We start from the raw sequence: 16454 nt of genomic DNA, 5'->3' as shown, positions 1-16454 counted from the left end.
GGTGCATGCATGAGGCACAGTGCGACCTTGCAGAACAGTGACCAGTTCTGGTGCTGGGGGACCAGCTGCAGGGGGATGTGGAGAAGACAGGAAATGTATTATTTTGTTCCTTGCAAGATGTGGTCTTGGTCCACAGGACATTTTTTGACCCAAGTTTGGCAATCTTCTCCCAAAAATTATATGGGAAAAAAATCACTGATTCACTTGAATGAAACTTTTGCTTTTGGCCCCACAGGGCTTCAATCTGTTAATATCAAAACACTAAGGAAAAGTTTGCAGTCTGCTTTTGCATGATGGTGTTTTCAATGAGAAAGATGGATAAAGAAAAAGGGAAGTGATCCCATACTTCCTTTACTTTCTTTGAAAACTTTGCAATTTCCTAATCTGTTTTTGTTAAGGGGTAAAATATTTTGAGATAAGGCACCAAAAAATAAAAATCTGACAATGCTTTGTGGAGACCAGCCTGCCTCATGGGGAAAATAAAATGAGCAGGGAGACCTTATGGAGGAAGTGGAATAAAAAAAGAAAAGGAGCAAAACATTTTAGGCAGAAGATAAAGCACAGAGATGAGAAGAGCCCTTGGGTGCCCAGGCTCTGTGCCCACAGCACGTGCCCTGGAGAGAAGAGTGTCAGGTGTACAGTCAGGCCCTGGGGAGGCCAGGAGGTGACCTCTCAGGCATGAATATATCCTAGCCCAGCCCAGGTCAAATGACTGTCTTCTTGGGGCAAACAAGGTAGCGGGGATGTCATTAATGTCTTCTGGCACTTTGGCGTGTTGCTTATGCTCGACAAAGGAATCCAGGGACAGTCACCTCAGAATATGACTCATGTTAAATTAATGAACCATGGAAAGCAGCAGACTACAGAAGAGATGTTCCTGCACCAGCTCCTTGCCTGTGTAATGTCTGGTTCCTCCGAGGGAGAAAGAAGCTACCACTGGGCCCTTCCCTGAGTTTGCGTTTAGCAAACCTTTCTTGCAGGAAGAAAGACTAAAAGCTATCCCAGTGGACACCTGGACAGAATTACCACATTCTGTTGTCTTCTATTTAGATCCCATTCAGTATTCCACAGAGAATCATTTCCAACCATTGCTACTCTGCAGAGCCCATGAACTTTGTCCTTGGCCACTGGATGTTTACCAAACCCCATTGAATTTGCCTCAAAATAATTCACCATTGCCTTAAGTTGTCTACATTCCTGATCTCCCCCTCTCCTATGGAAAGGGGTATAAGTTCTGACTCAGGCTGGGCTGGTGAGCAATTGCACTCTGGGATGGCCTTCATGACTATGATAAACATGCGCATCTTTTCTTCTATTTAGTCAGTTCAGGTCAGGGAACCTACACTTCCCTACTTAGCAAGAAACATAATCATCGGTGTTCAGAGTCAGCATTCACTAAGCAAAAGACCTGCCCTCCATGGGCCTCTCCTCCCAGCAACCTAGAGTTCATTCTGCTCACTGACTTCACCACTGTTTGCAGTGCTGTAAAAGCCAGCCCCTTGCCAGCCTCTCTGCTTTTCACTTGCTTCTCTACACAAGGTGAACCCGTGGCCCCGAGAGTCACCCCCAACTCTCCTGCATGTAGGGCCAGCAGCTGCATGGCCCCTGTGATCATGACCTACACACGTGGAACTTGGGTCTCTCTGCTGGAAAGGATCAGCCTTCTGAATCTGCTCAGGGTGTGCGGAAAATCTTTGCAAAGATCAAGCAGTGTCCCCATAGCTACATGTGCGTGGTTTGTGCGCATTGATGGCCACGGTAGCATATGTCTTTGGAAGACTTCCCACCCTCCCTGGCTACTCAGAATGGCACACTGTTACAACAAATACCTTTGTATTGCACAACAACCACTGTCTCTCTGGAGACAAATTAACACTTTGTGTTCTGTGGATAGTTCAGATCGCCTAGCAATACTAAATCAATGGTCTATTGATTGCGTAACAGCCTTGGCCCCAGCCATGGGCGAACTTGAAGCAATGAATCTCAGTATTAACAAAGTTGTCTGATAAAAACTATCTTTTAAAATAACTACATTTTATATTCACATTGACTATTTTCCCATAACCCTCAAGTTGTTTTCAAAGAGCAAAACATGGTAAAAGAATAACTATTATGGACTGCTTATGCCAAAACTAAAAAATAAATTATACACCTCACCAAAGCTTCCCCAATTCAGAAAAGGGGAAAAATAAATAAAAGAGCCAACAAAAGTAAAACATCATGACAAGGACGAATCAATATCTATCAATTATAACCATCAATGTTAATGGCCTCAATTCACCAATCAAAAGAAATAGACTGGCAGAATGGATTAAGAAACAAATGTTTTCCAATTCACAAGGAGATTTTGCTCTAAAATATCTATTGTTTGTGAGGAACAGACAACATAGTTTCCAGTACAGTGTTATCAAGAGGTTGCCACAGAGTCAGAATGATGGAGGTAGCTACCTGCTGAGGATGGTCCTGGGATGAGAGACCTAAGTCTGTCCCGGTTTCCTTACCTTCCATGAGGCAGCAGTAAACCCAACCGCATGCGTGAGTATCAGGATTCAGGGCGGTCATACACAAAAGAATGAGGCCTCCACAAGGATGGCTAGGCTGGGGTTCCATCTACCACTGAACAAGCCATTCAGCATTCTTATTCGTGCACGCTTGCAGGACATGGTGATCATAATCCTTGTGGGGAGTTGGCACATGGACACAATGCATCTCAATTCCTGTTTTCACTCCTTGTCCCTTTCCTCTTTCCTTCCTCTCCATTTCTTGGTCCTCTTTCCATTTTAGAAAGCCCTATCTCCCTACTTCTTATCATATATCTTTTATTTTGCACTTTACTTATACTTCAGGTTTCTTATATAAGAGAAATCATGTGGTATTTAAGCTTGTGTGTCTGATTTATTTCACTTAACATCATGGTCTCAAGGTGCATCCATTTTCCTACAAATGACTCGTTTATCCTTCTTTATAGCAAACTAAGTACTCCACTGTGTATAAATACCACATTTTCTTTATTCATTCATCTGCTTGGGGCAGGAGCAATGAAGTTTAAAGATAAGAGAGTCTGAGGGAGATATGTAGTCCTTTTAGGTTTCGATAGTGTGATGATATGTAGGCTGCTTCTAAGATTTAGCTCTTAGTAATTGTGCTTCCATAAACATGGCTGAGTGTGGATCACTGTACGATGATGTCTTGAACTCTTCTGAGAAGATACCTAGAAGGGGAACAGCTGGGTCAAATGGAATTTCTAGTTGCAGTTTTTTGAGGAATCTCCATGCTGATTTCCATAGTGGTTGTGCCAGTTTACATTCCCACAAACAATGTAGAAGGGGTCTTTTTCCCCTCCAGCCTCACCCATATTTTTTATTGATGATGGTAGTTCCTGGAAATTAAGCCATTTTATAGTGGTATTAGCAAATTTGCTAAAATAACAACAACTATTTTTCCTTTTTACAAATTACCAATATGCTTATAGTTTTAATAAGCAGATAGAAGAAACAAGAATATAAATGTGTAGCTTCTGAGGAATAACAATGCTGCCCCTGACTATTTACATCTCCAACTATTGATAATTTCACTAAGTCACCTCAGCCTGGAGTCCAACGCTCAGCATGTATGAATCACATGGAAACGTGGGGTGAGCCTGGCAAAATAAATCAGATGCACAGCTTAAATACTGCGTGGTTTCTCTCATACGAGAAACCCAAAATATAAAGAAAGAACAAAATAAAAGATAGATGATAGGAAGCACGGAGATAGGTCTTTTGCAAATGGGAAAGGAGTCAAGGCATAAAGGGAGGGAGAAAGGAGGGGAGGGAAAAGAGTTGGAAAGAGAGCTGAGACATTGTCTATGTACAACTCCACATGAGGCATGTGATCACTGTGTCCTGGAAACATGCACTAGTAAAAAATTAAAATTGGAAAAGGAAAACGGAGGAGGAGGAGGAGGAACAGGAGGAGGAGGAGGAAGAGAGCCAGAGGGAAGAACATCAACATGTCTTTCTCTGTCGTTCTGAACAGCCTGCTGCATTCTGGCCAGCTGTCCGCCCCAGCTCTGCTCCTCAGCAGCCTGCAGCCCAGGTCACCACTGCCTGCTCTGAGGAGCACCTTGTCACCCAGTTTCCAAAGCTGTCTCCAAAGCTGCCCACCCTCAGTCCTCCGGGCTGCTGCCTCTTCTTCTGACTCTCATCAAAGAATATTCTAGGGCTTACTCCTTGGACTGACCTACTTTCTTCCCACAGTTGCTCCACAGATGGTCTCATCTTGTTGCATGGCTTTAAAGACACCTTTGTGCAGTGACTCCCCCATGTGAAGCTCCAGACTCTGCACTGGAAAGGCCCACATAACACCTCCAGGCATCTTCAACATCTCTTGGAGAAACTATGATGAATCTGTCCTGATGAGGGCTTATGGTGGGTGACTCAAATCAGTAAGCAGCGGAGGAATCGCTGCCATTTACTGAATACAAACAAGCAGGGAGCCACTTTGCCGAGTGTGTGGATTATCTCTTCACTACCACAGCCATAGTACGAGGCAGGCACTGCTCTCACCCCTTTCACAGAGCAGTTTGTGGGTGGAGATTAAGGAGCCTGCCCAAGCACTCAGAACTAGTGCACACACGTTACTGGGGACTGAACCCAGGGACTCTGCACTGAGTTACATCCCCAGCCCTATTCTCATTTTCATTTTGCAAACTGAATGCCCAGCTTGCTGCTCCCATGGAGTCCTGCTTACAAGCCTGTCCCTAAGCTTTACTCTCTCTGTTGTGCTTCTATTTAGTCCCAAAAGAGGTATCAGGGAGTCTGGTAAGCCAACTGTCTGCATGGTGGAGCCCACATCAACCCCAGGCTGTCCAACCCAACACACTCACTTCCTGCTCCTCGAGTTCCCCCTGGCCTCCTCCTTAGTTCTGGGATTGCTCCACACACAGCTCAACAATCTCCGCTTCCCTCCAAGTGCTTTGCTGAATTGCTTTGTTTGCTTTTGCCTTCCCACTACACTATAATGCAGGGGAGATTTCAGGGGTGAGCCTGCATCACCCAGATCAGGGCTTAGCAGACAATAGGCACTCAATAATGTTTTCTGATGACTCTAATCCATACTTTCTCCTAAGAGCTATAATGCTTGAGGCAGGAGCAATGATGTTGAAAGTTAAGAGAGCCCGAGAGAGCTATGTAGTTCTTTCAGGTTTCGATGGTGTGCATGAAAGAAGGAAGCAGGAGAAAACCAAGTACTGTCATGGATGTAGGACTGAGCTGCAGGGAGTGGAATGTAGGCACAGTAATTACATGGTCACCTCTCCATCTCCGCAGCTTCCACATCTGAGGACTCAGCTGACTAACTGCAGCTCAAAAATATCCAAGAGAAAAGTGCATCAGTACTGAACATGCAGGGGCTTTCTTTCTGGTCACTATTCCCGGAACAATACATCCAGACATGACTTAAAATACAGAGAGGATGCGCTAGGTTCTGTGCAGTATGGGACTATGTCCCATAAGGGATGGAACATCCTCAGGTTATGGTGCCCAGAGGGCAGCTTGGAAGCCATCCCCGTGTCTATCTACCGGGGGCGACTGTAACTCCACATGGCACTCAGGCTCTGGGTCAGAAATCAGGAATGGGTGTGTAAAGGCCCAGAGTTCTCAGCAGAGAGCAGGTTCTGTGCCACTGTCTAAGCCCAGCCCACTGAACATGGTCAACATGTAGAAAACAGCTTTGGTGGTCACCAGGAGGGGCTGCTACTAGTTTCCCAGGGGTGGCAGCCATGGATGCTTCCACACATCCTACAGAGGGCAGGCAGTCCCAGCCATGGAGAATTCTCTCACCCACACTGGGAACAGTGTGAAAGTGGAGAAACCCTGCTCTTCAGCCCCGGGAGACCCCTACCATGGGAGGTGATTTCTGCTGCACAGAGGTGGGAGCCACTGGTCCCCTAGGGAAAGCCAGGCCACACTGCTATGAGTCCTTGAGTATGGAATGCTACAGCCTGCTATTGAAGCCATGTTCTATGCACTGCAGACCAAATGTTAGAGAATTCAAAGTCACACCCTCCAAAAATTAGCATTTTTAACCACTATTTTGTTCCTGGTCACTGGAAGTGCAGAACTGACTCCACGAGGTTGATTCTGCAGATGGGAGGCTGGATGCGGGGCCTGGGAGTGACCTCCACACCTGGATGGGAGGAACCCATGCTGCAGTCCTGCAAGAGCAGCCAGCAGTGGATCAGGAGCTGCAGCCATCCTATAACATCATGCTGTGACTGTGGCCACGGCTGTGGGACTCCTCAGATTTGAACGAATAGCAGAAAATTAAGTTGACACTAATGTATTTCCGAGTATCTAGGTCCTTGGCATTTGTGATAAACAAAATGGCTGGATTGTGTTTTCCATTAAATTTTGCAGTACATGTTTTTGTCTTTACAAACTAAGCATAGAAGAAATGCTTAGAATCATGTACAGAATCACACACACACGAAAAAAACCCTTATAAATAAGACCCAGCTACAGCAGAAAATCAGCCTGCCAGTAGGGGGAGAGGGTAGGTATCAGAGTGAGATTAGATATCCACGGTTCGACTGTGTGTCCCACATAGGATCAATATTTACATTTCTATTAATTCTGAACTCAAATCTCAATTTGTCCTGGGCTGTTCTGAAGGATCAACTGCAAGGCCAAAGCCGTTCATTTCTCTGTTGTGTTTTGCCTTGCCCTGTGCAGTAAACAAATATTTGCTTGCTGTTTGGGCTGCTCTCTGGGGACCCTGTTTGTCCACCAGTGGCCTGCTCTCTGGCAGCTATTCCCAGCTCAAGTGTCGGCCAGTTGCAAAGGTCTGGCTTTCTGTATCCAGGGAAGCTTCATATTCCCAGCATTCTGCAGCTTTGCCCTGTACGAGGCTCACAGTGTCTTATTTCTCCTCTTGGGAGAAGGGAAGGAAAGAGGAACCTTGGAATGGTATGGGCTCTCCGGAGGATCATCGGTGACAAAATGTGCTGGAATATGGTCTAAGAGATTGGGCAGACCTGGTCACTGTTCCCCAGTGAACATGGCTAGATCCAGCCACTCGCCAGAAGCAGCAGAGCATGTGGGGTACAGGGCCAGAGTCAGTCCTGGAAAGCTGGAAACCGTATGGGTATTGGGTGCAGAGCCCTGGGTGGAGGTAGCCATTGGGTCACAAAACTTCATCTTTACCAATATAGTGTGATAGTCAACTTGACTCCATTTATGTAAAGTCCAGTCCCCTCAGTTAATGCATGACAGACTGCCGCATCCTGTGTGTCTGCAAATATGTTATCTTTACTACCTTGTAAACAGAAAACTCCACAGCCGTGTGATATTTTGTTTTAATTAAACTGTGTGAAACTTCCCTGACCCCCACTAGCTTAGCAAAGTTCTACTCCTGTGAAATTCCACTTGTGCTCCCCCTCTCCTTGAGCTCTCCCCAAATAGAACAGCCCTTAAAAGGACCCTGCAAACTGCCTTTCCTTTGTCCAGAGTTTTTCTGGGATGAGCCACTCTGGAATGCGGGCTATGATAATAAAGGACTCAATTTAATTCGGAGTGTGGCGCATCTCTATAGTTGCAACTCACCTGGCCCTATGACAATAGGATCCACTTCCTCTGCTCCTCATCTCTGCATTCCTCACAGGGACCTCAATTCCTTCCCAACAACACTCCCTCCCCTGCTCCTCCAACAAAAACACAACAACATTCCAGACTACTACTTCTCCCCTAGTTCTCAGCACTTCTTTCTTTTGTGGGCTGCCTTTGTTTTGTCCCTCCTCTCCCTCACTATAATCATGTTTCCTGACTTCTTCCTTGTGATTTTATTTTTTTCTGAAAGACCCCATCTGATATTAAAAACTACCTCTGCAGCTTCTCTTCAGTGTCTGCTGGGCTGACCCATGACTCTCAAGAAAACCAGTTTGCACATCAAGCTACACCATGCTGAGTTATTTCACGCTGATAATTCCGCAGTCAATTTAAATCATTTATGTCCAGACCCACACTAGATCCAACCTCCATGGCAAATGTGCCTTGTCTCTTACACTTGTGTTTCTGTCCTCTTCACCAAATTCTTAGTTGAAAATCATTTTACTGGTGCTAAAAATCAGTACCAGTCGGCGAGCGATTGGGCACAATTCTATCTTTTGATTGACCATTCACACTTCTGGAAAGGTAATCTGAAGAACTGATAAAATTAAGAAAAGCATTATATGCATGGAATTATTTTTAATATGGAGGTGGCTACTACTACTTAAACTTTGAAAAGCATTAGGTAAAAACATGGAAAATATATGCCATTATAAAAATAGAAAAATAAGATACATATTGATATTTATAATGATTACAACTCTGCATGTAATACATATTGGAAAGAAAAATAGTAAAATGATACTGATTGTTTGAGGGTTAGTCTTCCCTTTACTTTTTAGTGTATGTTGTTTAAATTAAATTTCACTTTCTTCAAAGGGGAATTGTTTACCATCCTAGACCCCTCTGGCTGTCTTTTGTTTGGCTACCTCGTGTTATAAGTCAAGTCTTCAGATAGCAGTTCTGTTCCTTGCTCACTTTCCATCTTTTTACTCTCATATCTTGCTCAGCAGCTGATGATGAAGATGCCCTCAATGTGGCATCTTCCAGGTGCTTCTCGGCCCCCAACCCCAGCCTTTCTGCTTCTCTCCCTTTCCATAGGAACAAGGCCCAAAGTCCCCATAGCCCAGCCCAGAGGACGTGTGACAGCATTCTCATGAATACAGCATTGGCAGAGGCCTGGCGGTCGATTCTGGAGCTGCTCTTGCTTTGCTGAAGATAGGAAAACATGAAGACAAGTGAAAAAAAGCCTGAAAGGGCCTGGTCCAGTCCCCAACAGCAGCATCTTGGCAGCTGCTTCTGACCCTGCCGTGGGAGAACAATTGCCCTTGTTTTGAATTCTATGTTTCCTATTCCTTGTAGCCCAGCACCCTGCTGACCACCATCTGGCCCAGCTGTCTACCTGCTACATTTCACAGCATTGACTTCTGCTTATACTTTTCACAAGAGTGAGTGAAAAAAGAAGCCGAGAAAAGAACACTAAATATACAAACAGGACAATACAGCCGCAGGACAACTGGCTGGTGCGGGGAAAAACAGTTGAGGACTGAAAATTACAAAACCCTTGCAAAAAATATTTACAAGTAATCTGAGTCCATTTAGTAAAGCATTAAAGAAATCCCATGTCCACCAATAGGTACTTAAGCTTCAGTATTCCTAGCACAGCCCTGTGTGACAGGGAGTCTCCCCCAAATATTTACTGCACTGGGCATTTAGTCTACATGGCTCTAAAGCAATGAGGAGCTGCATACACAAGATCCCCACTCTCAGGAAGCTTAGGAAGAAAATCCAGGAATGAAATAACTGCACAAGTAAATAATTAAAACCTGTTATATGAATTATCAAATTAAAGAATGTTTTTATACAGGATAACCTGGCCTAGTCCATGTGTTAGTGGATTAGGACACCAGCAAGGAGGCTTCCTCAGAATACTGAAGTTGAAAGAAGAAGGAAAGATAAACTTACTTTATTAGAACAATGAAGGAAGGAGGAAGAAAGGCACAGAATTTGGGACAGGTTGTGGCTATACAAAGTTCCTAAATTCAGAGACAAATACTGAAGCTGTGAAACACAAAGGCCAGAGTGGCTAGCCTGTGTGTCCATATTTATTAAAACTAACCAAGAACAGGGCAAATTATAATCATTATATGCTGCTTAATAAGAAAATCTGGGCTGAGGGTGTAAGTCAGTGGTAGAACATGTGCTTAGCATATTTGAAGCCCTGGGTTTAATCCCCAGCACTGTCAGAAAGTAAGAAAAAAATCAGTATATAATTTAGTTTTTAAATTTTTCTATCTAAAAAAACAGTATAGTAAAAAGTTTATTGATGAAAGTATTAAATATTTTTCCCCTAGTCATTCAACACAAATTTTTTAAGCATCTCCCAATTACCAGTTACTATATTAAATTCTAGGGATAGGTTACACTCTGTGTCATGAGAAACCTTGAAGAAACTAAGGTGAAAAATCACAGCAAAGTACAACACCCCCTTGATGTGGGGAGAAGGGGTCAGAGATTATGGGAACCCAAAGACAGGGGAAAATGAGTTCAGTTGGGTTAGAATTATCTTGAAAATTAATTTATGTCCAGTACAGCATTATTGAATGATACCAGCTAAGTGAACTGTAACTAAATGTAAGCATGAAACAAACCAGAAAAATCTAAACTGACAAATCTCAAAAGGTAATGGAATTGGTTAACAGACTTCGAAGTATGCAAACAATTCTGAGAATGAGGCCATCTCCCGAGGCTTGGAAAATCATTCAAATAACTGGATTTGAGAATAATTAAAATTCAGAATATTTATTTGAGAACCAAAAATAATGAAGAAGAAAGAAAGAAAGAAAGAAAGAAAGAAAGAAAGAAAGAAAGAAAGAAAAGAAAGAAAGAAAAAAGAAAGAAAAAAGAAAGAGAAGTGGGAGAAAAGGAAGGAGAGAGAGCTGAATTAGACCTGACTCTATTCACAGATCAGGTTCAGACAGACAGACAGACAGAAAAGCCAGTAAAGACTTAACTGGGTCTTTTGTTGAGATACAAATAGAAGACATGCTTCTTATCAGAAAACATTACCGCCATCCTTTTCATACTTGTAGTGTCCAAGATTATTAATAAAACAAAAACCAGGAACCTGGATCTTTACAGGAGTTCTGCTGAGAGTCAGCTGTGTGAGGACAGAGTTCCATGATTTCTCTAAGTCTCAGTTTCTAAGTCACTCCAAAAAATTATGTGCCAATTTACTGTTTTCAATGAATTCATTATTGACTAATTGCCATTATAAAACTCAGGAGAATACAAAGTCATTCTATGAACAATTTGCCAGGCCATTACACCTCAGATTTTATAAACAATACTTTCAGTTTACTGAGAATAACTTGGTAAGTATTTAATGCTTACTAATCATGAAACTATGTAAAGCTAAATAGTAGCTCCGGGGCCTGGTGTCTTTGACTAGAAAGAAAACACATAGAGCCAGGTGGAATACTTTTATGACATCTATGCCCTTCTCTTGTATACAGGAGACAAAGAAAAATGTAAATTGCACAAACATCTGATGTCCTTGTGCATTATGATGAGGATAGGAAAAAACAAGATTATTTCTGTTGTCAGACATATCTTTGCACATCTCAGTCATTTTTGCTCAAAAGTGTTTGATAAAGTTGCCTAAAGTGAATAAGGAGTTACGATATGTGTGCCAAAAAGAGTTTGACGATTAAAAAAAACTTGGAAATGGTTTTGTCACTAGATCCAAAAAATGACACACTAATTATATGCAGTGCTACATAATAATTCCAAGTGTAATTGCAGTGTAATTTCTCTGACATGTATTCACTATCCATCGCCATCAGAGTTATTATGCATAGATTATGCGTAGATTATGTCACCTTGTTTTCCTAGTTCCCCACTATCTTTTTGAGGTGCAGACTTTTCAAATATGTAAAAACCTTTTAAAATATCTTGTGCTTATAATACCTCTTTTATGAAAGGACTGAAACATATGAATAACAACAATACTAATATTAATGCAAATACCCAGCATTCTGGAAAGCCAACCCTGTATTATTTCACAGTTCATTTTATAAAATAACAACTCCAGTGAGGAGATCCCTTCTTTGTAACTTTTCTGTAAACCAGAGTAGTTTGTTCTGCTCTTTTCTATGCCACCCATGTCTTTCTTCTCTCTCCAGTGACCCTGTTCACATCTTACACAACACATACAGGGATCTGAAGGATGTATGTGAGCAGCCTCATGCAGGCTTTAGCAGGAGGGAACACCCACAGCGCTCAGGTTCTCAAGACCAAGGGGCCACAGTCCTGGGACCCCCCAGGGATCCCTGAGGGATGAGCATAGCTGTAGATCCTCCCACTCATGCCCCATCCACACCCCACACTCACTCCACAAAGGCCCTGCTAATGCAGTAGAAACAAATGCTACAATCTCTGACAAACATACAACAAAAGTACTAGTGTACGGAAATGTGTATTTGACAGAAAGATGGGAAAATGGAAGAGTTATATAAAAATTTGTTAAGGTCTGGGATGGTTATTGTCATGTTTCGACTTGGTTGGACAATGGCGCCCCATGGATGTGTTTCTGTTTTTGTTTTAGGTTTGATTAGCATCTGCAATCAGCTGACTTTGAAGAAAGCAGGTTATTCTCCATGACGTGAGTGAGCCTCAGTCAATAGTTCAAGACCTTAAAGAGGAAATACAGGTTTCCTGAGGAAGAAGAAATTCAGCCACCAGATTGCAACATAAGGGACGGGGATTTAGCTCAGTGGTTTTGCCGCCTGCTGCGCAGGCACAAGGACCCAAGTTCGATCCCTGGTACCAAAAACAACAACAACAACAAAAAAAAACCAAAAAAAAAAACCAGATTGCAACATAATAATTCTACTAGAGTTTCCAGCCAGCCTTCAGCCTCAAGATTGCACCATCACTGCTTATCTGAATCTCCAGCCTCGAGCTTGCTCAACAGATCTCAGATGTGCCAGGGCACACAAACTCATGAGCCAAGTCTTTAAATTCAACTGATAGGATGGATGGATGGGTAGATAGGAGGATAGATGGGTAGATAGATAAATAGATAGACAGATGATAGATAATCTTTCTTCTCTGCCTCAACCTTCCCTGTCCATGTTCTGTCTATATATGTATACATGTATATCTATATCTGTATCTAAGTCCATATCTGTATCTATCTGAACATCTATATCCACTGGTTATACAATCATGGATTCAACCAGCCATTGGTTGAAGATATTCAGAAAAATATTGGGTCTGTAATGAACATGTACCAATGTCTTTAGAGTCATTATTCCCTAAACAATACAGCACAGTGACTATTTACTTAGCATTTCCCTTTTATTAGGTACTCTAAGTGATTTAGAGATGATTCAATGTACACAGGAGGATATGAGTAGGTTCTATGCAAATGCTACACCATTTTATACAAGACAATTGAGCATCTAAGAATATTGGTATGGCAAGAGGTCCTGGAAACAATCCAACTACTTATGTATTCTATTGATTCTTTTACTCTGGAGAAATTTGTCTAATACAAGTATATTCAGAGCATTAAATATACATATATGGGAATAAATTATGTATCTGTATCTATATCTATATCTGGGGATAGAACTCAGGACTTTTTTTTTTTTGAGGTATCAGGGATTGAACTCAGGACCTTGTGCTAGTGTGGCAAGCACAGTGCCACTGAGCTAAATCCCCGGCTCTAACCCAGGACTTTGGCACTGAGCTACATCCCCAGCCCTTTTTTATTTTGAAACAGGGTTCATTAATCTACTAAGTTGTCAGGCTTAGGTCTACATTTAGATCAAAGTTGTGTCCTATTTAAATTATAGTGTCTTAAAAATAGCATCTCTTTACAGTTAATAGATTAATATCAGAGAAAATACCAGAAATATCAGCATTAAATTATTTTTCAATTGCCCACAGAAATTTGACTCTGGACCTCCTGGAAGATGGATGACCTCACACAGGATTCAGGGGTGGCACTTACTGACTGCAGAATCATAGGCAGTTGAGTTGTGCTGGCCCCGCGTGAAGGGGTACGGGGACAGGTAGGCATGGGTGCAGTTCTTAAATGGTGGCTGATTGGCTGGGAAGAGAGCAGAAGGATGATACCTGTCACCAAGAAGCACAACAATGATTCATTCCTAATAGGACAGAAATATGGGAGCCTGGCACACAAGCTAAGTAAGATTACCAGTTCCATCAGCAAACTCAGGGTGTGTTTGTATGAGGTACAAAAGCTCATATCAAGAAGTCCAGGGCAGCTGGAGGGCGGATTGATCTAGAATGTCCAAGTACCAGACATAATTTATTTCAATGGAATAAACATAAATGATCTTAGTTTTGTCTTAGAATGGTACTATTCTTCATTTGTGTTGACATAATCTCCAGTACTTAACAGTAGATATTTAAAAATTGTTTTAAAAATCCAAAACACTTAGGTTTCACATTCATTAGCTCTGATGAAAAGAAAATTTCTTCTAAATCCATTCAATTTTTAGGGAAAAGATGCAAATGATAGACCATCCCAGTTAATGACTTGAATGCATTTTTAGCATTAAAAAAAAAAACACAACTTGTATGTTGTTGCAAAACTTAATTTCATTATGTAGATTTTACAGCAGAGTGGGATGTTTTTTTCTTTCTCTAAGTGTTTGGGGAAAATCTTCCTCTTGCACAACCTGACCTGCTTTATTTTCCCAAAGTCTAAATAATTTCTATTGGCAGGTTGCTTGCTTACCATCCAGCCCAAAATGCACTGTAAGGGGGTCAGTCCATCCGACATGTCCCCTGAAATACCTCTGCATCATCACTTGGTCCCTTTTACATATGAGAATTTGGCATCAGCTTGCATGAGTCTTCAGGGCCCTCGTGTTCTTATGATATATCCCATGATCTTGACTGTTGTGTATATACATACTTTGATTTTTCACAGGAGCATTTAATAAAAAGACTACTAATTCCAACCCTCAATAAGCTTTAGGCTAATAAACAATTCTTTCATTGGTGGAGGCAATAAAATAAATGATGGCTATTGTCAATGAATTGATTTTTAATGATTAATATAAGAAGTACAGTTGAAAGAATGCAGAGTCTTAAAGAGTTATTCCATTTCAAAGGGGAACTTTAAAGTTTCAATTCAAAAATGCATACATCAAAAGCAAAGCAGTTTTTGATATTGCCTACCAACTTGGGTAAAGCCCAAATAAAAAGCTTTCATCTGCTTCCGATGATAATTAAGTTTCATTATTTTTTAAAAAACAGATTTTTTTCATACTTTGAAGCTACAAATATACAATAATACCTTTATTTCTGGATTTTTACATTTCAGACTTTTATAGCCAAAAATAATTACTTGCAATACAGCAATAATAAACACTTAAAAAATACTATAGACGGCATCTGTTTTGTTTGTTAGGATGACTGTACTTTAAATATGAGCAGAGGAGCCATGAACACTTCAGTTTTGCCATATACAGGCTCCTATTTTGTGGCAGAAGATCACTATTCTTCAAGATATTTCCACTGAAAAGGAATGTCTTCGTGACCTTTTGAAGACACCGTGTTAAGACTGGAGGACCCAATCCTGTGCTAAGCGATCTGCACTGAGTCAAAAGCTTAGAGACAAAGGGATAAAGCCAAGTTGTACTTACTGTACCAGAACTTATAGGTGCTGGAATAATTTTCCTCCCTGACCCCGCTAAACCAGCATCTCCAGAAGAATCCTTCATGGTAGAAGGTGATATCTGCTATCTGCACAGAACACAAACGAAGTAGCTTGCTGTCAATCCAAGAAACAGTCGTCAAAATTATTGCAGGCAGGAAATTTTTAAGGAAATCTATCTTATCCCAAATAATGATGAGCACTAGCTCCCCACATCTCTTATATGGATAAACAGACACCCCACTGACATTCTCCAACTCCAAGAGGCTGCATTAAGGCTCTCCTCACCACTACCCGACACGCCAGGATTCTAAAGAAGAGACGCACTTGCTGTTCACCCGAGCACCTCTCCACTTCAGTCGCAAGAAGCCAATAATCCGATCCAAAAGCCACCAGAAAAAGCAAAACCCCCAAAGCTCCAAAGAGGGCCCCAAAGAAGATGGCGATATTTAGTCTCATCTTCAATCCACTGGTTTACTTTTAAATAAAATAAGAAATTGTAAAATTTCAGATGCCTAACTTCTCAGCAAAAACAACAAAAATATCAAAAACAAAAACAAAAACAGACCAAGATTTTGGAGTAGGCAAGATCTTCTCAAGAAGTCTCCCCTAGCTCATGTTCTGTGGCTTCTCACTTGCACAACCCATGGATTTGTGTCCCCTTTGCCCTGGAGGGACTCCAGCCTAGCAGCTGAAAATGGCTGCTATTTTAAGGCACTGATTGAAGAGCTGTCATTATCTCATGGGAATCAAAAAATAGCTGACCTTCCCTGACTAAGGAGGTGTGGGAGGAGGTGGCAGGGATGAGTAATCCATAGAAGTGGACAGATGACCAGCGGCTGCAAAGTCATTGACAATGTTGAACCCCAATACAAGGTGTCTGAACAAGGTTCTCTTGGTCCACAATAACCATTACAGCCCCAAAGACACTTAAGATTCTCTTTGAATATGCAAAAATCACAGCTATAAAGAACCACAAAGACTAAGCTGTAATTCACCTCTTAATTCTTTGTAAACATTTGGGGAAAGAAAATAATTTTTTAGTTCAGGGTGATGGTTTAGCCATACACATGTACACTTAAAGGATAAAAAAATTTTTTAATAGTGACATACATATTGATAGTATTTTTGAAATACATTTATGCATCATCAACTAAGGACATAAGAACATT

General features: G+C 41.7%; 1 protein-coding gene across 5 annotated transcripts in view; it reads right to left on the bottom strand.

The window, feature by feature from the left end:
* Tmem182 (transmembrane protein 182) overlaps positions 1–15961 on the bottom strand; it is a 44090-nt gene extending 28129 nt beyond the window's left edge. For 2 of the 5 annotated variants that reach the window (XM_021258136.2, XM_087204009.1), the window contains exons 1-4: positions 15851–15961; positions 15610–15759; positions 15272–15371; positions 13606–13704 (exon numbers count right to left, since the gene is read on the bottom strand). In XM_021258136.2, coding sequence (XP_021113795.1) covers positions 13606–13704; positions 15272–15371; positions 15610–15741 — 331 coding nt within the window. In that variant the 5' untranslated portion in view covers positions 15742–15759; positions 15851–15961. Of the gene's footprint in view, positions 1–13605; positions 13705–15271; positions 15372–15609 lie in introns of all 5 variants that reach the window. The other 3 variants (XM_004844475.3, XM_087204008.1, XM_021258137.2) reach the window with 2 other exon arrangements.
* Positions 15962–16454: the final 493 nt, after the last annotated feature.

The sequence above is a fragment of the Heterocephalus glaber genome, unplaced genomic scaffold (genome assembly GCF_053883595.1).
Source record: "Heterocephalus glaber isolate CG9 unplaced genomic scaffold, H.glaber_assembly_v1.0 deba00000470, whole genome shotgun sequence".
NCBI lineage: Eukaryota > Metazoa > Chordata > Mammalia > Rodentia > Bathyergidae > Heterocephalus > Heterocephalus glaber.
The sequence above is the reverse complement of the archived record's forward strand: the minus strand, read 5'-3'. Positions and strand labels throughout refer to the sequence as shown.